The 16937-nt window shown below is 49.1% G+C and overlaps 1 protein-coding gene across 3 annotated transcripts in view; it reads left to right on the top strand.

Moving 5' to 3' along the window:
* The first annotated feature begins 7250 nt into the window (after nt 1-7250).
* Nucleotides 7251-16937, top strand: part of CACNA2D3 (calcium voltage-gated channel auxiliary subunit alpha2delta 3) — an 854557-nt gene continuing 844870 nt past the window's right edge. For 2 of the 3 annotated variants that reach the window (XM_032322603.1, XM_032322620.1), the window contains exons 1-2: nt 7252-7518; nt 8192-8273. In XM_032322603.1, the coding sequence (XP_032178494.1) occupies nt 7397-7518; nt 8192-8273 (204 nt within the window). In that variant the 5' untranslated portion in view covers nt 7252-7396. Of the gene's footprint in view, nt 7519-8191; nt 8274-16937 lie in introns of all 3 variants that reach the window. The other variant, XM_032322613.1, reaches the window with a different exon arrangement.

Here is a 16937-nt window from a genome sequence, read left to right on the forward strand (position 1 = left end):
AATGGCTGCTGAAAGTCTGTGTCACTGTATGTGCAGGGGTGGTTGTGTGAGTATGAAGCCACCGTTCTCCAGGGATGAGGGTAGAGGTTACTTTAAAGGGCTCCCCTCAATTGAATGCTAGAGCTGCCTTACCCTAGAACAGACTACTTTTTGCAAACAAGACAACTGCAAGGCTAGGGTAACCGCATTCGCACGCACACTTATGCATGCAGCGCACATATATGTGCAAAAAAAATCACAATTATATACTCACACATTCACATACACATACAGGCACTCACACGGTCACATACACAGATCCTCACATACACACTCATACCTTATATACTCATACCAACCCATAGAGACATATTCTCATGGAGGTGTGTATTTGCATTATATATAACGTGTATATATTATATACAAATGTATATACATGATTTATAATGGATATATATTATATACAAAGGTGTATATATGTACATTCAATATATACATTCTGTGTGTATATACATTGCATGTAATATATACCATATTATATACACACAGGATATGTACACACAAACACACACACATACAAAAACACTTTATTCAATAAAAAGCTATGAGGGTTCACAGTGTGCTAGGGGGTGGGTTGGGGACAGGGAGGGGAGGAGAGAGCTGGAGGAGCACACAGCCTCCAAAGCTCAGTTCCTGCCCGAGTAGGATAGTAGGAGGGACAAGCTGCCTCCAATATCTGTGGGCCAAAAGATCGCTAGGCTTGGGTGAGCTGCTCTGTGGTCTGCTGATCCCTTCAGGCCCTTCCCTTCTCAGATTTGGGATCGGCTCTTGGATGGTGGGGGGACATCTAATGCAAAGTACTTCCCCATCCGTTGCCTTTTCCTGTGTCGAGGACTCAAGAGCCCTCCTTTTTCAGTGGAAGATTTAGAAATGTTTGAAAGGTCATCCAGTTTGGTTGAAGTCAGGTGAAGCGGGCTTCACATCCACTCCCTGCAGGGAGCTTTGGCAGAGCAAATGGACACTATCTTTCCCAACGACTGCATTTCAGACATATTCAAACCGTTCCAAAAAGCAGAACATTCTTCAGTGCTCCTGGTGGTCTCTCTTGCATCTGTGTCCTGAGCAGCACTGTGGGGCTAGAAATTATGTTACTGTTACACGGTCAATAGAATGTTGAAGACAACTAAGTTTCTTTCTGCTAATTGTTTAAAATACAGCATTCCGTATGGTGTTTTCCCAGTGTCTTTAAAACCTGGAGACATCTTCCTTGTTTCTCTTCTTTCTCCAACCAGCATCTTCCTACAGAGTTGTGACCGAGAAATTCGCAGAAAAACGGTTTCCTTGATTCTCTCCTTAGCAAATCTAGTGCTTATTAAAAGACTCTGTCTTGGGTGAGGTGAACGCCGGAGGCCGAGAAAGAAGGAAACAGGCGGGATCCTAGGAGAAAGGAATTTCAGGCTGACATCCATTCTGGCCGTTCCATTGATGTTTATGGAGCCCTCGTAATATCAAAGGCCTTGCTGAAGCCATTACAGTCACAATGATGAAAAGTGGGACACGACCCATCCAATGGGGGAGGCACAATGGAAACAAATAAATCACTCTATCGGTTAGTGATAACTGCTAGGAAGAGAAATGGAGAAAGGTAAAAGCATAGGGCTATATGGGGGTGTGTGTGAGAGTGCGTGTATGTGTTTCTCTTTTACCTGGTGTGGTCAGGGCAGTTCTCCCCGTAGAGGGGATATTTGAACAGAAGCCTGAGCACAGTACAAAACAGCCCTGGGGCCATCTGGGGGAAGAGTGATCCAGGCAGAGGGCACAGCACACACGGAAGCCCAAGGTGGAAACAAGCTCAGCATTTTCCAGTAATTCCAAGGAGACAGGTGGGAGCACAGTGAGCAGTGGGGAGAGGGAGGGGAAATGAGGCTTCTGGGGGTGGGAATCAAGGGCCTTGTGTGCCTTGGTGGAGAGTCTGCATTTTAATTTAAAACAGAAACCACTAGAGGATTTTTGGGCAGGGGAATGCTTATGGTCTGATTTTTGTTTTTAAAAAGAGAGCTCTGGTTACTGGAAGAAGAAGGAATGTGTTTGAAAGGGGCAAGAGGAGAAGGGATGTCTTATTAGGAGTTGGTCATAGGAGTGTAGGGAGGAGATGACAGAGGTTGGGCTAGGCCAAGTGTGGTGGGATGGAGAGAGAGGGTGGGTGGGGGTGGGGGTGAGGGTAATGGTGAGCAGGAAGCTGGGTTTCAGCTGAGGACTCTGTGGCTTTGACACTCTGAGGCATAGTGAGAGCAGAGCAACAGCCCAGGTGTGGGAACACTTGCTGGGTCTGCAGAACGGAAGTCGTAGCCAACGCTGGTTGAAGACTGAGCTGTACTCCCCACTCCACCTTCTTCAAGGCTCAGTTTTCCATCTTTTGCAGTTGGGAAAAGGCTGGCTCCAAGAGGACAGACAACCTGCTCAATTCTCACAGAGGGCATGAGGGTGAGCTGATGGCCCGAACCTCGGTTTGGTTGACCCTGAAGTTTATAATATGACCAGGCTTGCCATGACACGTCATGTAGGAAATGCCTTGTGCTCAGGGTACCTGAGTGGCTCAGTGGGTTAAAGCTTCTGCCTTTGGCTTAGGTCGTGATCCCAGAGTCCTCGGAATGAGCCCTGCATCAGGCTCTCTCTCTGCTCGGCGGGGAGCCTGCTTCCTCCTCTCTCTCTCTCTCTCTCTCTCTCTGCCTGCCTCTCTACCTATTTGCGATCTCTGTCAAATAAATAAAATCTTTTTAAAAAAGAAAAAGAAATGCCTTATGCTTGCAAAAAGTGGTCCATGGCCACCTGCAGCAGAAAGAAACATCCCCTTCCACCTCCTGCCCCAACTTGAACTTACTGAATCAGAACCACTGAGGGTGTGAGATCCACTTCTGTAGGGGATCAAGGGCTTGAACTCTGCTCCACATTTCCTCCCAAAGACCTTTCCCTCTACCCCAGTTTAGGCCCCAGTATCTAAACTGTTATAAGAGCTATTGAATATTTACATTCTTACTGTTTTGAATAAGTAATACATTCACAAGGCTCAAAAATCAAAATGATTTAAAGCGATAAACATTGTGAAACGTCACTTTCAATCCTGTCCCCATTTGCCTGTTCCTCCTAACCCCCTAACAAGTCCTACCTGTTTGTAGTTTCTTGTGTATTTTCCCATGTTTTAAGCAAATAAAAATACATACCATTTTCTACCTTTCTTAGAAAAAAAATATATGTATATATCCTCGAGATCTTTTCACAACCATATATAGAAAGCATCCTTGTTTTTTAAATAGTTGCATAATAACTCTATTGTGTGGATGCATACTTAACTAATGGCCACCTGGGTGGTTTCCAGTCTTCTGCTTTTGTTTTATTTTATTTTTATTATTTTTTTAAAAGATTTTATTTATTTATTTGACAGACAGAGATCACAAGTAGGCAGAGAGAGGGGAAGGGAAGCAGGCTCCCCGCTGAGGACCCTGGGATCATGACCTGAGCCGAAGGCAGAGGCTTAACTGAGCCACCCAGGTACCCCCAGTCTTCTGCTTTTAGAGATAATGCAGAAATGAATAACTGTTTATGTATGCAATTACTAACTGCAAGATAAATTCCTATAAAAGGGATCAGTGGGTCAAAGTTTAAAGCAGGGTGAAGCATTTTGTATCCCTCTGAACAACAGCACAGCCTTTTAGCCCATCTCCCTTTCTGATGTGGAGCAGATCTTTACCCAGGTAGACCCAACACCCTCTTTGCCATCTCGATTTGAAATTCTGAGACACTGTAACCTACTCAGTCAGAATTTTTTCTTAAAAAAAAAAAAATCAATATGATGATTTATCTGGTAATATCCAAGAGAAATACAAGTAATTTATAATAAAACAAGAGATATTTCACTATGTGAAGCACTCATGCAAGATTACACTGCAAGATGTTATGAATTCATTAGAAGCTTGCACCTGTATGCAGACCAACTGTGACTGCCACACTCGAATGCTGACCAATACACCTGGGCTCCCCTGGGGACTCAGGACCTGGGAGCAGAGCTGCCACTGCAGGACTGATTTTCCAAAATGGTACAACAAACAAACAAACACACACCTCTGGCTAATCTTCTATATGATAGGGATGACAAGCCTCCCTTTATTTACACAGGAGTTGCCTTTCTGGAAAATTCAGAGATTGCGAAAGCCATGCATAAGCACCTTTGTATTTTTATATAAAATGGGTTTAGGATCTAGATTCAGATAATGATAACCAGGTTTTTCTCCTACCCGAATGTCTAGGTATTTGACATTCCTCCTATTTGAAAGTCCTATGGGGACACAGGACAGTTCTTCCCTGCGTGGGACTGTCCTCCCTCCATTTACTAAATGCCAGTAGGATTCCAAGTCATTGTGACAAAGAGAAAAAAGCCCCAAATGTTCAATTTGCTGCTGGGGGCATTGTCCTCTCCTGCCCTGAGAACTGCTTTGGGGTCTCCTCTGGAGTCCATTCCATGGACCAGGACCCGGTGAACATTTCTGAAACATTTCACCATGTTTCATTTCTGTTCAAAGCCCTACAGCCGCTCCTCATTGTAGGACTAATACAGCATCCTCTGCCGATGGGGACAGAGCATGCAAGTCAGCCAGTGGAGGGTTCATCTGGCTGGATTCAATGCTTCAACTGAGAGCCGGGTGTTGAAATACAGGCTTTTGGGTGAGAATGGCAAGTAGGACCCAGTGCCTAACGCTGCAATTGGTATGTTGCAAGGTGCCTCTGGTTCCTTACCCTGGCATAGCTCACAAATCCCAAATCCTCTGACACTTTGAGCTCTGAATTTATTGGTATTAGAGTTTGATACATGAAATATTTTTATTTTTGACAGTAAGAAATGTTCAGTGGGATTCATCTTAAACATATTGTGCATCATGCTGTTTACACTGGTTATAATAAATAAGATAGTTCAAGGTTATAAATGCTAAGATGCCACCTCTTGGGACTGTGATTCCATGTGCCAGGGCTCCTCTCCTGGCTACACTCCAGTTGCCTGTGAAATTCAGGGTGACAGAGCATAATAACTTTATGAAATGTCATCTCGACTTTGGTGTTCAAGTGGCCCTCAATATAGCCCAGATGTCCAGGGGTTGCTCATATATGCCTAAGCTGTGCCTCAGTTCTCCCATCAGTTAATAGGGAAAACAATACTATGGATGCTACAGGTACTTTTTTTTCCATATGTACTGTAATTGATCTCTTATCAAAGTTGATTATCATGCATTCACCATTTCTGGCTTTTTGAATAAAGCCTGCATCCCTTGCTAGGTAGCCTATGAGGCAGGTCTCATGTGTTGGCCGCTGGGTCTCCAGCATACCCATCACACAGATGTTGACAATTCCCTGGATGACTGAGTGAATGCGTGAAGAGCTATTATCATACAGATTCCATATAGCTAACGACTGGTGCTATATGGTGCTTCCATATAGCTAAGGACAGCTAAGGGCTAGTATGGTCCCCTCCTTTCCTCACTCATTCCTTCATTTAGAAAGAAGGGACCTGGGCTGACAGGAGAAATAATTTTCTCCCAGCCCCCAGTCTGAGCAGCAAAGCCATCCGGACCACTTGCCCCGAGGTCAGGCCACGCTTGGCTCGATTTGGAACTGCTAGCACGCTTCCAATGACGGGAGGTGTGCACAGAAGCGGAGAATTCATTATAACCGGTTAGTCATCCGTAGAGATCGTGGACGCTGCCCGTGGGCGGGACGCACCTGGCGTTTCCCCGGTGGGGCCTGTTTCGGGCGTGGAGCCCCAGGTGGGAGCGCGACCTGCCCACCGGGGCCCGGGGTCTGATCAAGCCAAGTCCGATCAAGCCCAGCATCGGCTGGCGTAATTGTTTCGAGGGGCCACTGGCCAGGATGGCCGGCTTGGGTTCTCGCCCGACCACCCCCGGGCGGCAGCGGCAGCCCACTGTCACTCGCTCCCCCGCCGCCCGAGGTCGCCGACGCTGCAGGCGGCCCGCGCGCAGGAGCGCACGCCAGGGTTGCGGTGGCACGCGAACCAGCCCGGCCCGGGCGGTGGACGCACGAGAGACCCCGCGGCGTCGGGAGCGCGCGACTCGCCAGGGGCCACTCGAGGTGCGCTCGGCAGGTCGAGGATGACTCAGCCTCCCTCGGGTCGGTCTTCACTGCCGGTCGGCGCGAGCGCCCCGTAAAGTTCCCAGTCACACCCCTGACATCGCGCGCGGGCCGGGGGCTCCTACAGCCAGGTCCTGGGGGGAGGGCGGCCGAAAAGGCCGGGGGGCAAGCCGGGTCCTCTGGGCGCCCAGGGCTTCCCCGACTTCCTCCGGTCTCGCCAGTTCTTCAGCGTGCGGCCGGAAAGCGCCGGCGGCCCAAGGGGGTGGGGGTCGGCGTGGGGGAGCGGGTGGCCTCCGGGCCTCCGAGGAATCTCGCCTTCCCGAAATCTAGGGGGTCCGCCGGTCAGGAGAGACCGGGCGCCGCAGTGGCTTCCCTTCCCGGCCCTGACAGCCCGGTCGCCGCCGCAGTCGCGCGGACCCCGGGCTGCGGCGCGCTCGGGCGCCAGCGGCTCGGAAGCCCGGGCCGGGCTCCGGGCGCTTCAGGGGCGGCCCCGCTGCGGCCGGAGCTGGAGCCCAGCGCTCGCGCGCCAGCGCCGCCCTTCGCGCCCTCCCCTGTCAGGCGCCGCGGCCGGGGGAGCAGCCGCGGGCGGCCACGCAGCAGCGCCCTAGCCGGGACCCGCGGAGCCCCCAGTCCCGTCCCCGCCCCGGCCCCTGCCCCTTCCGCAGACTTTTGCCTCCCCGCCGGCCCCTTCCCTCCCGAGAATCCTCGGAGGCTCGGCGGCACCCGCCCCCGCCGCCCCCGCCTCAGTCGCTCGCGTGCGCACCCCCTCCTCCCGCCCCCCGTCCCCCCACAAGCAGCCCCGGCCGCCGGGGTCGGGGCACCGCCCGGGGCCAGTCCGAGAGTCGCTCCCGCGGCGGCGGACTGCGGAGTTGTAAAGAACTCGGCGGCCGCAGTGGCCGGGCGGGGCAGGGCGCGCTCCGCCGCCGCCAAGGACACTGGAGTTTGCGAGTCCCCGCCCGCGCGGCGCCTCCCGCCCTCCCGCCGGGGCCAGCCGGACTCCCCCGGGCCGCCGAGGCGGGGCCGGGCGGCCGCCGTGCGAGAGGCGCGGCTCCCTCCCCCCTCCCCCGCCTGCCTCCCTCTCCCCTCCCTTCGCTCCCTCCTCCTCCTCCCCGCCCTCCCCCACCCCCCGCTCCTTTTTCTGCTCCCCAAGTGAGCCGGGCGCGCGAGAGGCAGGCGGGGCGGCGCGGAGCAGGCAGCCCAGCGCGCTCGCCCACCGCCCGCTCGGCGCAGCTCGCCGCGGCCGCTCTTGTCGCCGCCGCCGGCGCGTCGGAGGGAGCCCAGCATGGCCGGGCCGGGCTCGCAGCGGCGCGCGTCCCGGGGGGCCTCGGCGCTCCTCGCCGCCGCGCTTCTCTACGCAGCGCTGGGGGCCGTGGTGCGCTCGGAGCAGCAGATCCCGCTCTCCGTGTAAGTGCCGGCTCCTGCGCCGCCCGGGGAGGGGACCCCGCCGCCCGCGACCCGCCGTGCCCAAGTTTGGGCGCCTGCAGGTGCGGCCCGGCAGGACCTGCCGCGGGCGTCGGCCTCGCCTCTCGAACCTGTCTTCCAGGACGGGCGTGGGGCGGCGAGGCTGGGGTGGGATGCTCGAGCCTCCTCGCTCGGGTCGGCGAGGGAGACCTGGAGAGGTTCACCTCAAGTGACAGCTCCAACTTTGAAGCGTGTTTACCGAATCCAACTTCCACGGGCCGTTTATTTATTCCCGCTTCGCTGTCTTGCCATCTCACTTCTTTTTGGGGGGGGGGGTGATGGGTGGGTTTCTTCCGACTAGTGTTTGCCAGGTGATGCCCGGTTTGGGTGATCAAGTTCTCAGACAATTATTCACATAAAACCCGGTGATCTTTTCAGAGGGCTTGGGAGACTTTGCGCATTTTGAACTGTGTGACCCCCCTCGAGCCCCCTCCCGCGTTGCGCTCTGCAGTTTGGTGCTGGCAGTTTCTACCCAGCCGCTTTTTCCATCTTTTTTTTTTTTTTTTTCCCCTCCAATGTTGCATCGCCCGGCTCCTTCAGCCACAGCCCCGTGTGTGCGTGCGTGTTGACTGTGACAGGGGTGTTACATTTGTTCCTGTGCCCTTTCTCCCTGTAGGGTGAAGCTCTGGGCCTCCGCTTTTGGTGGGGAGATAAAATCCATTGCTGCTAAGTACTCCGGCTCCCAGCTTCTGCAAAAGGTAAGGTTTCTGTGGTGGCAGGAAGCGATGATTTTTTCCAGCACAGAAAATGGAGGCAGATTGAGTTTTCCAAACAAACGTGAACCCCGAGCAGCATCAGTTATCAGAGGTGTCTCTGATCCCCTGGTGTCTTGGTAGTGTACCGTGCAATGATTTCTCCCTACCAACCGGTTATTTTTAGATGACACTTGATTCTAAACACAAAGAAAAGCAGGATCCTCACTGGCACTGTCCTGGCTGAGGCTCGGAAACTGAGTGTGTTTGCACGGCTCTCCTTCCAGTGTCGGTATTGCTGTTCCTGTGTGAGAGCAGATGCTTCTCTGGCCAAAAAAACGCTAACTTCATCCAAGGGGCAGCCTCGGTGCCTGTTTTATGATATCTTTCACCTTGCCTGGCTTGGAGACTGGGGTTCAGCGTATCTGAGAAAGACGCTGCACTATTGTTTGTCATCCCTGCGGTTGTACAATCCCATTATTCCCCAATCATCTAGACCCAGGGCTGGGATGCATTACATCATTACAGATAAGGAGAATGAATGTGGTTATCTTTCCACTCAGCTGCACTGCCGGGTAATAACCTATGAGAGTAGTCCACAAACTTAAGAAATTGGTCTGCGTCCATATAATTCTGGAGAGTAATGAGAATGGAGAATTGATTATTAGGCTTTTATCAGAAACTGCATCAATTTTAATTTAGACAGGCAGCATTATGCTTAAAATTACCTTGTGAGATATATGGTCCTTTGCCCTCCCCTTCAAGAAAAAAAAAGAAAGAAAGAAAAAAAATAGGCTGGGAAGGAAAAAGTACAAGGGCTCAAGGAATTTCAAGTTAACAAATCAACAGGATCAATCCAAGTATTCTCTCAAAGATAGAAAATAAAATTGGCCTTTAGGGGATAATTCTCTGAAAATGGGTACAAACAGATTAAATTGTCAAGTTAACTTTTCAGCATTTTTAAATGTGCTTTTTGGGCCAATGTAACATATGTGTTATGTATGCTGCCTGGTAACCAAGTACGTATTTTATTTATGGCATTCAGCTTCAGAGAGTCGCGTTTTTGGGGACATTATATGAAACAGTTTGTCACATGAAATCCAAATATCGTAATAAGGCATCAGCCCACCATGGAATGAGGGAAGTTATTCTTAAAAATTGCCAATAGCCATATTCTCTGAAACTGTGGAAGGACTGTTTGCTCCACTCTGTTATTTGGGGAAGGAGTTCATTGAATTCAGGGCAGCTGATAAAAACTTGAGGCTGCGATGTGCCTTTATGGAAAATGATTTACATACCTGAGACCCACCTGTCAGTTTATAGGACTTGCCTCTTCTGCTAGTATTTGAATCTGGACCAGTCTGTATCCTGCTTTGGCATCTTGCCTGCGTGTCAGATGTTTCCTGTGAAGAGTTTTGGACTGTCGCTGCTGTCTGCATTGCATTGCTTGTGTATTTTCCTTATGCTTTTAAAGAAGAGAACATTTTTGTATAACTTTAAAGGAATATTTTTCATCTGCATGTTGTCGTTTAGTTGTAGCAACTCTGAAACTATCCTTTCAGAGCCTGTGAATGTTTTTTTCTGTTGTGCTTACATAGCTCTTATCTCACATTTTGTAGGAGCGCAGGAGATGGGCTCTCCGAAGTTAGCACACACATACACACACACACACACACACACACAGTGCACAAAGCCCCATCAGTCATATTATTGGCTATGCTATAATAGCAAATTGGAAACAGCTAAAATGCTCCTCTTACCTTCTCATCAGCATCCTTTCTGATATTGAATTCACAAGCCTAGCTTTGCTTTTGCCCTGTTTGCAGCTTGACAATTGTGTAATTATTTCCAGCTGTTTATGGCTTTGTTGTCGTTCCTTGCTGTTGCCTGGCATTTCGTAATCTGATGCTAGGGGAAGGTGGGGTGTTGCTCTGCATTTGGTTCTGGGGTGGATACCTGCTCTTCTTGCATTTCCAAAGCAGTCTTCTGCCCAGGAGTCCTGAGGCACCTATGGCTTTGGCTTGATAGGCAAGGACTTCCATGACTGATGGGCAGGACATGTCAGGCAACTTGGGGAGTAGTTTTGCAGGTACCTTTTGGCCATCTTGGTCCATTGACTCCAAATATGATGGATTTTTTTTTAATTAGCAAAAAACATTGATTTAGATAGTTCAGAGTAGAAGAAAGTATAAGAAATGATCTAAGGTGCTCAGAGTGTGGGAAGCTTAACATCATTTGGAAAAGCAAGGAGACTGTTGCCTTTCCCTCGCTTATTTTCAAGTTTCTGACCATTTGCCTGAAGAGATACTCCTCTAAGTCAAAACTCTGTGCATCTTCCCATCACATCGCTGCATCCTTAACAATCCAGAGACTTTGAAAGTGAGTTAAAAAGAAAACACTTGGCTGAAAAACGAAGTTAACACTGTATTGAGGGGACTCAAAGGTGACGATACCATGTTGCATAACAGACTGTAATTACACTTTTAAGGCACGGACATTTAAATTTGATTTTCAGTGAAGTAGGCATACTGTATACCACTGTATAATTTTACATATTCTATGTAGTTTCTCTAGTTAACACTTCATTGTGTTGTGAATTAATGTAGTATGTCCATTTTTAGAATGGGGGTTTAGTAATTTCTGCACTAAGGCAAAAACTTTACAAAACAGCTATTGTGACTATGAGTTAAATAACAATTGGCCATTTATTTTAAGGTGTTTGGAGACTGGGAAAACTGCCATTTTGGTAAGGTTTTTTTATTAGCTCACATAATTTGAGTGGTAGAATTATCGCCAACTTCATCAACATAAATACAAGTGCTTAACAATGTACCTCACTGTCACGGCTTCAAAAAGGAGAGTATTGCCCCAATTGTTTCTATGTTTCATACCATGGCTTTTGCTACTTTACCTTATGACAATATGTTAGGTATTCTCTGCCAGACTCCCCCACCCCCTTTTTTCCCCTCCTTTTTGTCTTTGCTGAGCACAGGAATAGGAACCTATTCGTTTCTTTAAAAAAGGATATTTGAATTTGTAGAATGCCATTGTCGTGCATTAGCAAAGTGGTATGTTTTTGGGATGGTGTGGAAGAACCTGAGACTTGTACGTTGGACTCAGAGTTAATCTTGAAAGGTTGTTCCAGAACAACGGCCCCGAAAGGGACGCTCTGGTGAGCTGCTGTGTGTCTGTCTCCCGCCTTCCTCGGCCGGCAGATACTGCAGAGCTTTAAATTGAGTTCAACTTTTAATTAACTTTCCTATTTGACATATCCATGCCAGTATCCAGCTGCCTCTATCTTGCTTCATTTTCCTCAGAGAATGCACATTGTTTGGGTTCTTTTGCAGAGGCATAGTTTTACTACCTCTCTATTTTGGGATTCAGTGTCCAGCGTTCCGGTAGGTCCCGTGGCCTAAGCTGTTAAACTCATGGGCTCCACACCCCAAACGCTCACAGTAAAAGGTATAAAAGTGTGGTGATTCTCATTTCCATCCTCCTTAGGAAGACTCTGGCAGAAGCTGGTTTTTTTCATTCAGTTTAGTACCGCATTCAGAGATTGCTGTGTTTTGGGGGGACAAAGGGTTCCAATGACATTTTCCAGCATCGGGATGATAAATACGCAGTGGAAATACAGGTTCTGTGGTCCTGTGTGTCTCTGCCATTAATGCGAGGAAAATAATGGACCTTTACCTTGGATGCCTCATGCAACATTTACCAAACATGCATTTCTTGGAATGCACAGCCAGGTTTTTGCGTTATCAACTATTTATTGAGAGGGCAGGTTTCATACATAAACGTGCTGTCTCTTTCCACAAGACAGAGTCAGCAAAGTAAAAGGTTGGTTCTTTAACCCATTTTGATAATTATGACTTTTCATCAATGTGGAAATCGATGGACTTTTAAATAATTAAATAGGAGTATTCACTTATCAGGAACAGTGCTGTGCTGCCCTAGGAAGCCTGATAGTCTACAGATCGCTTTTCTAGGGGAGGTGCTCCTTCGCCGAACATTTTTGTTGAGTAAACACGGTTTTTTGTCATTCTGCAAGATTAATGCATTCAGCCCACACCGCCAATGACCGAGGCTTTACTTCACAGCACCACTTCAATTACTGGACTTTTCTCTGGCAGCTTATTTTTTAAAAGTATTGAAATCTCAGAAATGACAGTTTTCAGTGTTTCGGGACAGTTTATTGGTCTCATTATCACAGTCAGCAGCACATTAGCAGGACAGGGCGAACCAGCTGGAATTCAGTGATGCATCTTACCCTTATACGTATCTAACTGCATTTGTAAACTCACACCCAGCGCCTCTCGGACCCGATGAAGTCCTTTTTGTGTGGCTTCACTAAATTTTTGTCTGAGCTCCTTTTGTTCATGTCTTTTTCCTTTTCCCAAAATTTCTTTGCTGCCGGATATATTTCTGCTTTGCTTTTTTCTCTCATTGGGAGCTGCTGCAGCCTCTGTTGCTCGATTTACAGATGCTAGTCAAAATTAAGGGGAATGAAAATAGAGACATTGTTTTCCTGTCGGAGGCAAACTCAGATGTTTATTTCAATGTGGTTATAATTTTGATCAATTACTATGGGGAATCTCATGCTGGCTTTTTATTTCATTTTGTGTTTTATCTTATTCTAATACCAGTGTGCTTTGAGGCACACACACGAGTACCCAATCACCTAATAATTATGAAATCTGTCGCGCGTGTGCAAGCGCAATTAATGTTTCCATTTCGTGTTGAGGACCTAGCCGTGTACGGGGATGAACCAAAGTAAAAGAAGGGTGGAATCCTTACCCCAAGCACCTGTGGTCCCGCCGGGGGGTTGAACTGTCCTGCAGGCTAAGGACATATTCACAGAAGTGCACGTTTGAGGTTTGAGCCCTTTTCCAGTCTTGGATGGCTCCTCAGTTTGGGGCGGGGGGTGGTACTCACCCTTGTGCCCATCAATACATGACTTGGTGTGTTGAGCTTCCTTAAAGAAGGGTACATTCTCTCCAGGATCTTTTTTTGTCCGGTGTGTCACTCATCCAGATTTACCATTGTAGATGCCAACAAATAGGCTTTTTCTTTGTCCACGTTCACGTCTGTCAAGGGTCCCCCATCTTCTGCAGTCACAGTGTTTTACTGAAATTGCCTCGTTTGCTGAGACCCAGAGCATCTTCTAGACAGAGGCTTTGAGCAGATTGTGTTCCCCGGGACACTGGGATCTGACTGGGAGGTTTGCTGTGGCTGAGACTGAGAAAAAAAAAAAATGAAACAGGTGTTGTCAATGTAGCCTCTGGATTAACCTATGAGATCCTTTTAATGAAGTTTTTATACAAGAGACATAATGTCTCTGTGTTTTCTGTCAAGTGAGTGCAGTCCTGCTATTGTGTATCATTCAAAAAGTGAAAAAGTTCCTCATGTCAGGCTTCTGGAAACATTGATAGGATCTTTATCAGCCCTCTTTGGTCCATGAAACAAAAGTTAGCCTCTCCTTCAAGGGAGGGAAAGGATATAGAGGGAGAGGAGGGTTGCTTGATCTCCTTCGATTTTCCTGAGTATTTAGTGACCAGAAGATTGAGGTGGTTGTTCCTGAAATGTCAAGCCAGGCTCAAAGACCCTTCCGTGACACAGTCCTCTGCCTGGCCATGGCCCCCGCTCGACAGAGTAGGCGTCTGCATAGCTGCTGTATTTTCAGGAGATTTGCGTGTGCATAGCCAGCATGTCTGCTTTTCAGAAGAAAGTTATTTTACCGACACAGCTTTGAAAAGAGTCCAGTGCGTTTTCAATAAATGGTAAACATTTCAATTTCCATTTGCTTTGAACAACACTCATTGGGTGTTCATTCCAAGGCTGTTTAAATAAGGCATTAAATTTATAAGGTGTATTAAATTTGTATGTTACATAGCTTCCTGGTGACCTCAAATCAAGATTATGAAAATAACTCCGAAGCCAAACTAGTAATGGGCATTTCAAGGCCATATTGGAAAGGAGAGCATTATCTCTTGACAAGAAATAGATGGCTATTTCTTCACTTTGCGTGCTTCAGAGTGTTTATCTTGGCACTTGATATTGGAAAACAGTACCCTCCCAAGGTTAAAAGAGCTGTTATCCATGTAAATCATGGGGACAGGGAAGCTGGGCAGGGCCACGAGTGGCTGTGGGTTCACAGAGCAGACCTCTGGTTATGCATTTTAGGAGAAGTGACCGCCCCCTGATATCAGAGCTCGCACGTGTTATTACCATTGTACTTATTAACTGCGTGCACGGGTGCATATGCCCGTAGAAACAGATGCTGCTCATCACAGAATCTGCCAGATGCCGCCTGCTGATGGAGAAGACGGTGCTTGTCCTCTTGGGCTTCTGGAGAGCGTGGCTTGAGGGACCCAACCAGGTCTGCTGGGACAGGACCGGTCCACCGGGCACCTGAGATCCTACAGACGGTTGGAAGCTGAGGATCTGCTGGGACCAGGACCAGCTCTGTAATTGGCAGGGCCCTGTGAGTGAGGAGAGTATGGGACTCTGTTCAAAAACGATGAAGAATGTGAAGATGACGACAGCAGAGCATTAAAGCACAGGGCCTGTCGGCCCCGGGGAAAGTCCCCTATGGGGCTGCCCATCCTCATTTTGGCTTTCCCCTGCCGAGGGTGGGGGTTTGTCCTCTCGGCCTGATGGAACATTCAGGCCACACTCAGTCTATGAGGCATCCTTTGCTCCTCTTTGTTCATCGTCATAGTAGGTGGAGAGCTTGGAGCATTTTCAGAGACGCATATCTTTGGAGATGTGGCATTGTTAAAGGAGAGGTCATTGGCCTAGGAGCTGTGGCATCTACGTTTTTATCTTTTCTGTAGGTGTTTCCTGAGTGGCTTTGGGAAAATTGCTTAATCTCTTAGTAAAAATAGGTGGCCTTCACTCATTCACTCTGGTTCCTACATTCCAGGTACCGTGATAAGGATTTTATGTGTGCCATCCCATTATATTCTCCCAACAACCTAATTAGTCAGGGACGACCACCCACAACCCCCCCCCGCCCCTTTTACAGATTTGGAAGTTGAGACTCCCAGAAGTTAAGCAGCCGTTCCAAGGGGACTGAGTCTGTTTACGCGGCCACCGTGTTTCAGTGTCCCCTCCTCTCTGTGTGATCTTTTCTGGCCTCCGTTCCTGTTTGAGAAAAGTGTGGTTAATACCTGTGTTTCTCTAGCTCACGGGCATTTGGGAGGATTCAATGAGGCAGCAGCTGAGAGGTTCCTTCAGAAGCTGAAAGCCTGAGCTAACAGCAGAGAAGACAGGTGTGGAGTCGGAGGGACTTGGATTAGAGTCCCAGATCTGCCATTCCCTACCCGGGTTGTCTTGTTTTGTTTGACATTTCTGAACCTCGCCTGTGAAAGGAGACCAATACCTTCTACCTTGGAGGCTGTGATGAAGATGAAATGAAATAATGTACAAAAAGCACTTAGCATGGTGCCTGGCACCTGAAAGCCTCCTGCCAGGGAGTTGCCGAGGTCATTACTGGCTGCATGATACAACTAGAAGGTTTTTAGTTAACCTTCGCTGAGCACCTGTGGGCACCGGCTGCACAGAACTGTGTGACCGCGCGAATGAGCAAAGGCACGGATGGGTGGGTGCGTTGGCAGCTGGTCCCACCAGGCACCTGACAGGAGGGAGCTTGTGGACCCAAGCGGGAGGAGGCAGTATGGACACAACCTCTGCTCAGACATTCCCCTCTCCTCCTTGAGGTCAGCTCTCTGGTCCCTGAGGGTCAGGAGAAGAACCCCTCCCACGAGGAATCAGGCTGGAAAAACTACGTCCGGGTATCCCTGTTCCCTCCTGCCTGACTCTGTCCTGCCGTGGGGGCGGTGGGTCAGGCTGCAGAGTGGCTGGGTGTGCCGCCAGGTTCCCAGTGCGGCAGGAGCCGCGGGAGAGCACAGGCATCCAGCGAGCCCCCTGCTGTGGGGGTGCATCCAGGAGCCAGCCCTGGGCACTCATGAATCCAGGTGCCCCCTTGGACAGCATTCCAGGCATTTCCTCCCATGAATATCCCATCTGCTGGATTTCTCCCACTGACTTCCCGGGGAGGGGGGGTGTCTTCGGGGTGGTCCTGGAGACCAGCAGGAGACAGGGCATCTCACTGGGTGGGGAGAGGGAGTTCTTTCCTCCAGCACGGATAGGGAGGTGCAGTGGTGCATGGGGACTGCCATCTGCCCCCAAGTCTCAGGAGGCACTGAAGGGCATCCTGTGTCCCTTGGCCCTTCTCACTGGCCCTGCCTGCCTCTGCTTCAAGGCTTGCTTGGCACATTCTGTTGTGTTTGGCTTGGGAGCATCTGCAGTTCTCTGCCAATCTCCTTGAAGATGTTGAAGGAGTGACACGGGCTACCCTTGTTGGTGGCAAACATAGGCACCCGTACTTGGAAATCATGCTAGGGGTGGAGTGCTAGTGTAGCTGCACACATTAGGAACATTGTTTATGTATGAAGCCGTTATAATCAGCGGTGAAAGTCAGTAAGAAGTCAGGAATGAAAGGAGACATGTAAATCTGTGCTGGTACCACTTGGGCCGGGTAGTTTAGAAAAGTGCCCAAGAACCGTCTGTGCCCAGGAATGTTACAGAACATCAGAGTCTGACTGTACTGGCAGCTTCTTAAAATCCACCAAGGTCATAACCAGCTTAGGTAAACAGATGGTTGATGGG

This window comes from Mustela erminea, chromosome 1 (genome assembly GCF_009829155.1).
Source record: "Mustela erminea isolate mMusErm1 chromosome 1, mMusErm1.Pri, whole genome shotgun sequence".
In the NCBI taxonomy this organism is placed as follows: domain Eukaryota; kingdom Metazoa; phylum Chordata; class Mammalia; order Carnivora; family Mustelidae; genus Mustela; species Mustela erminea.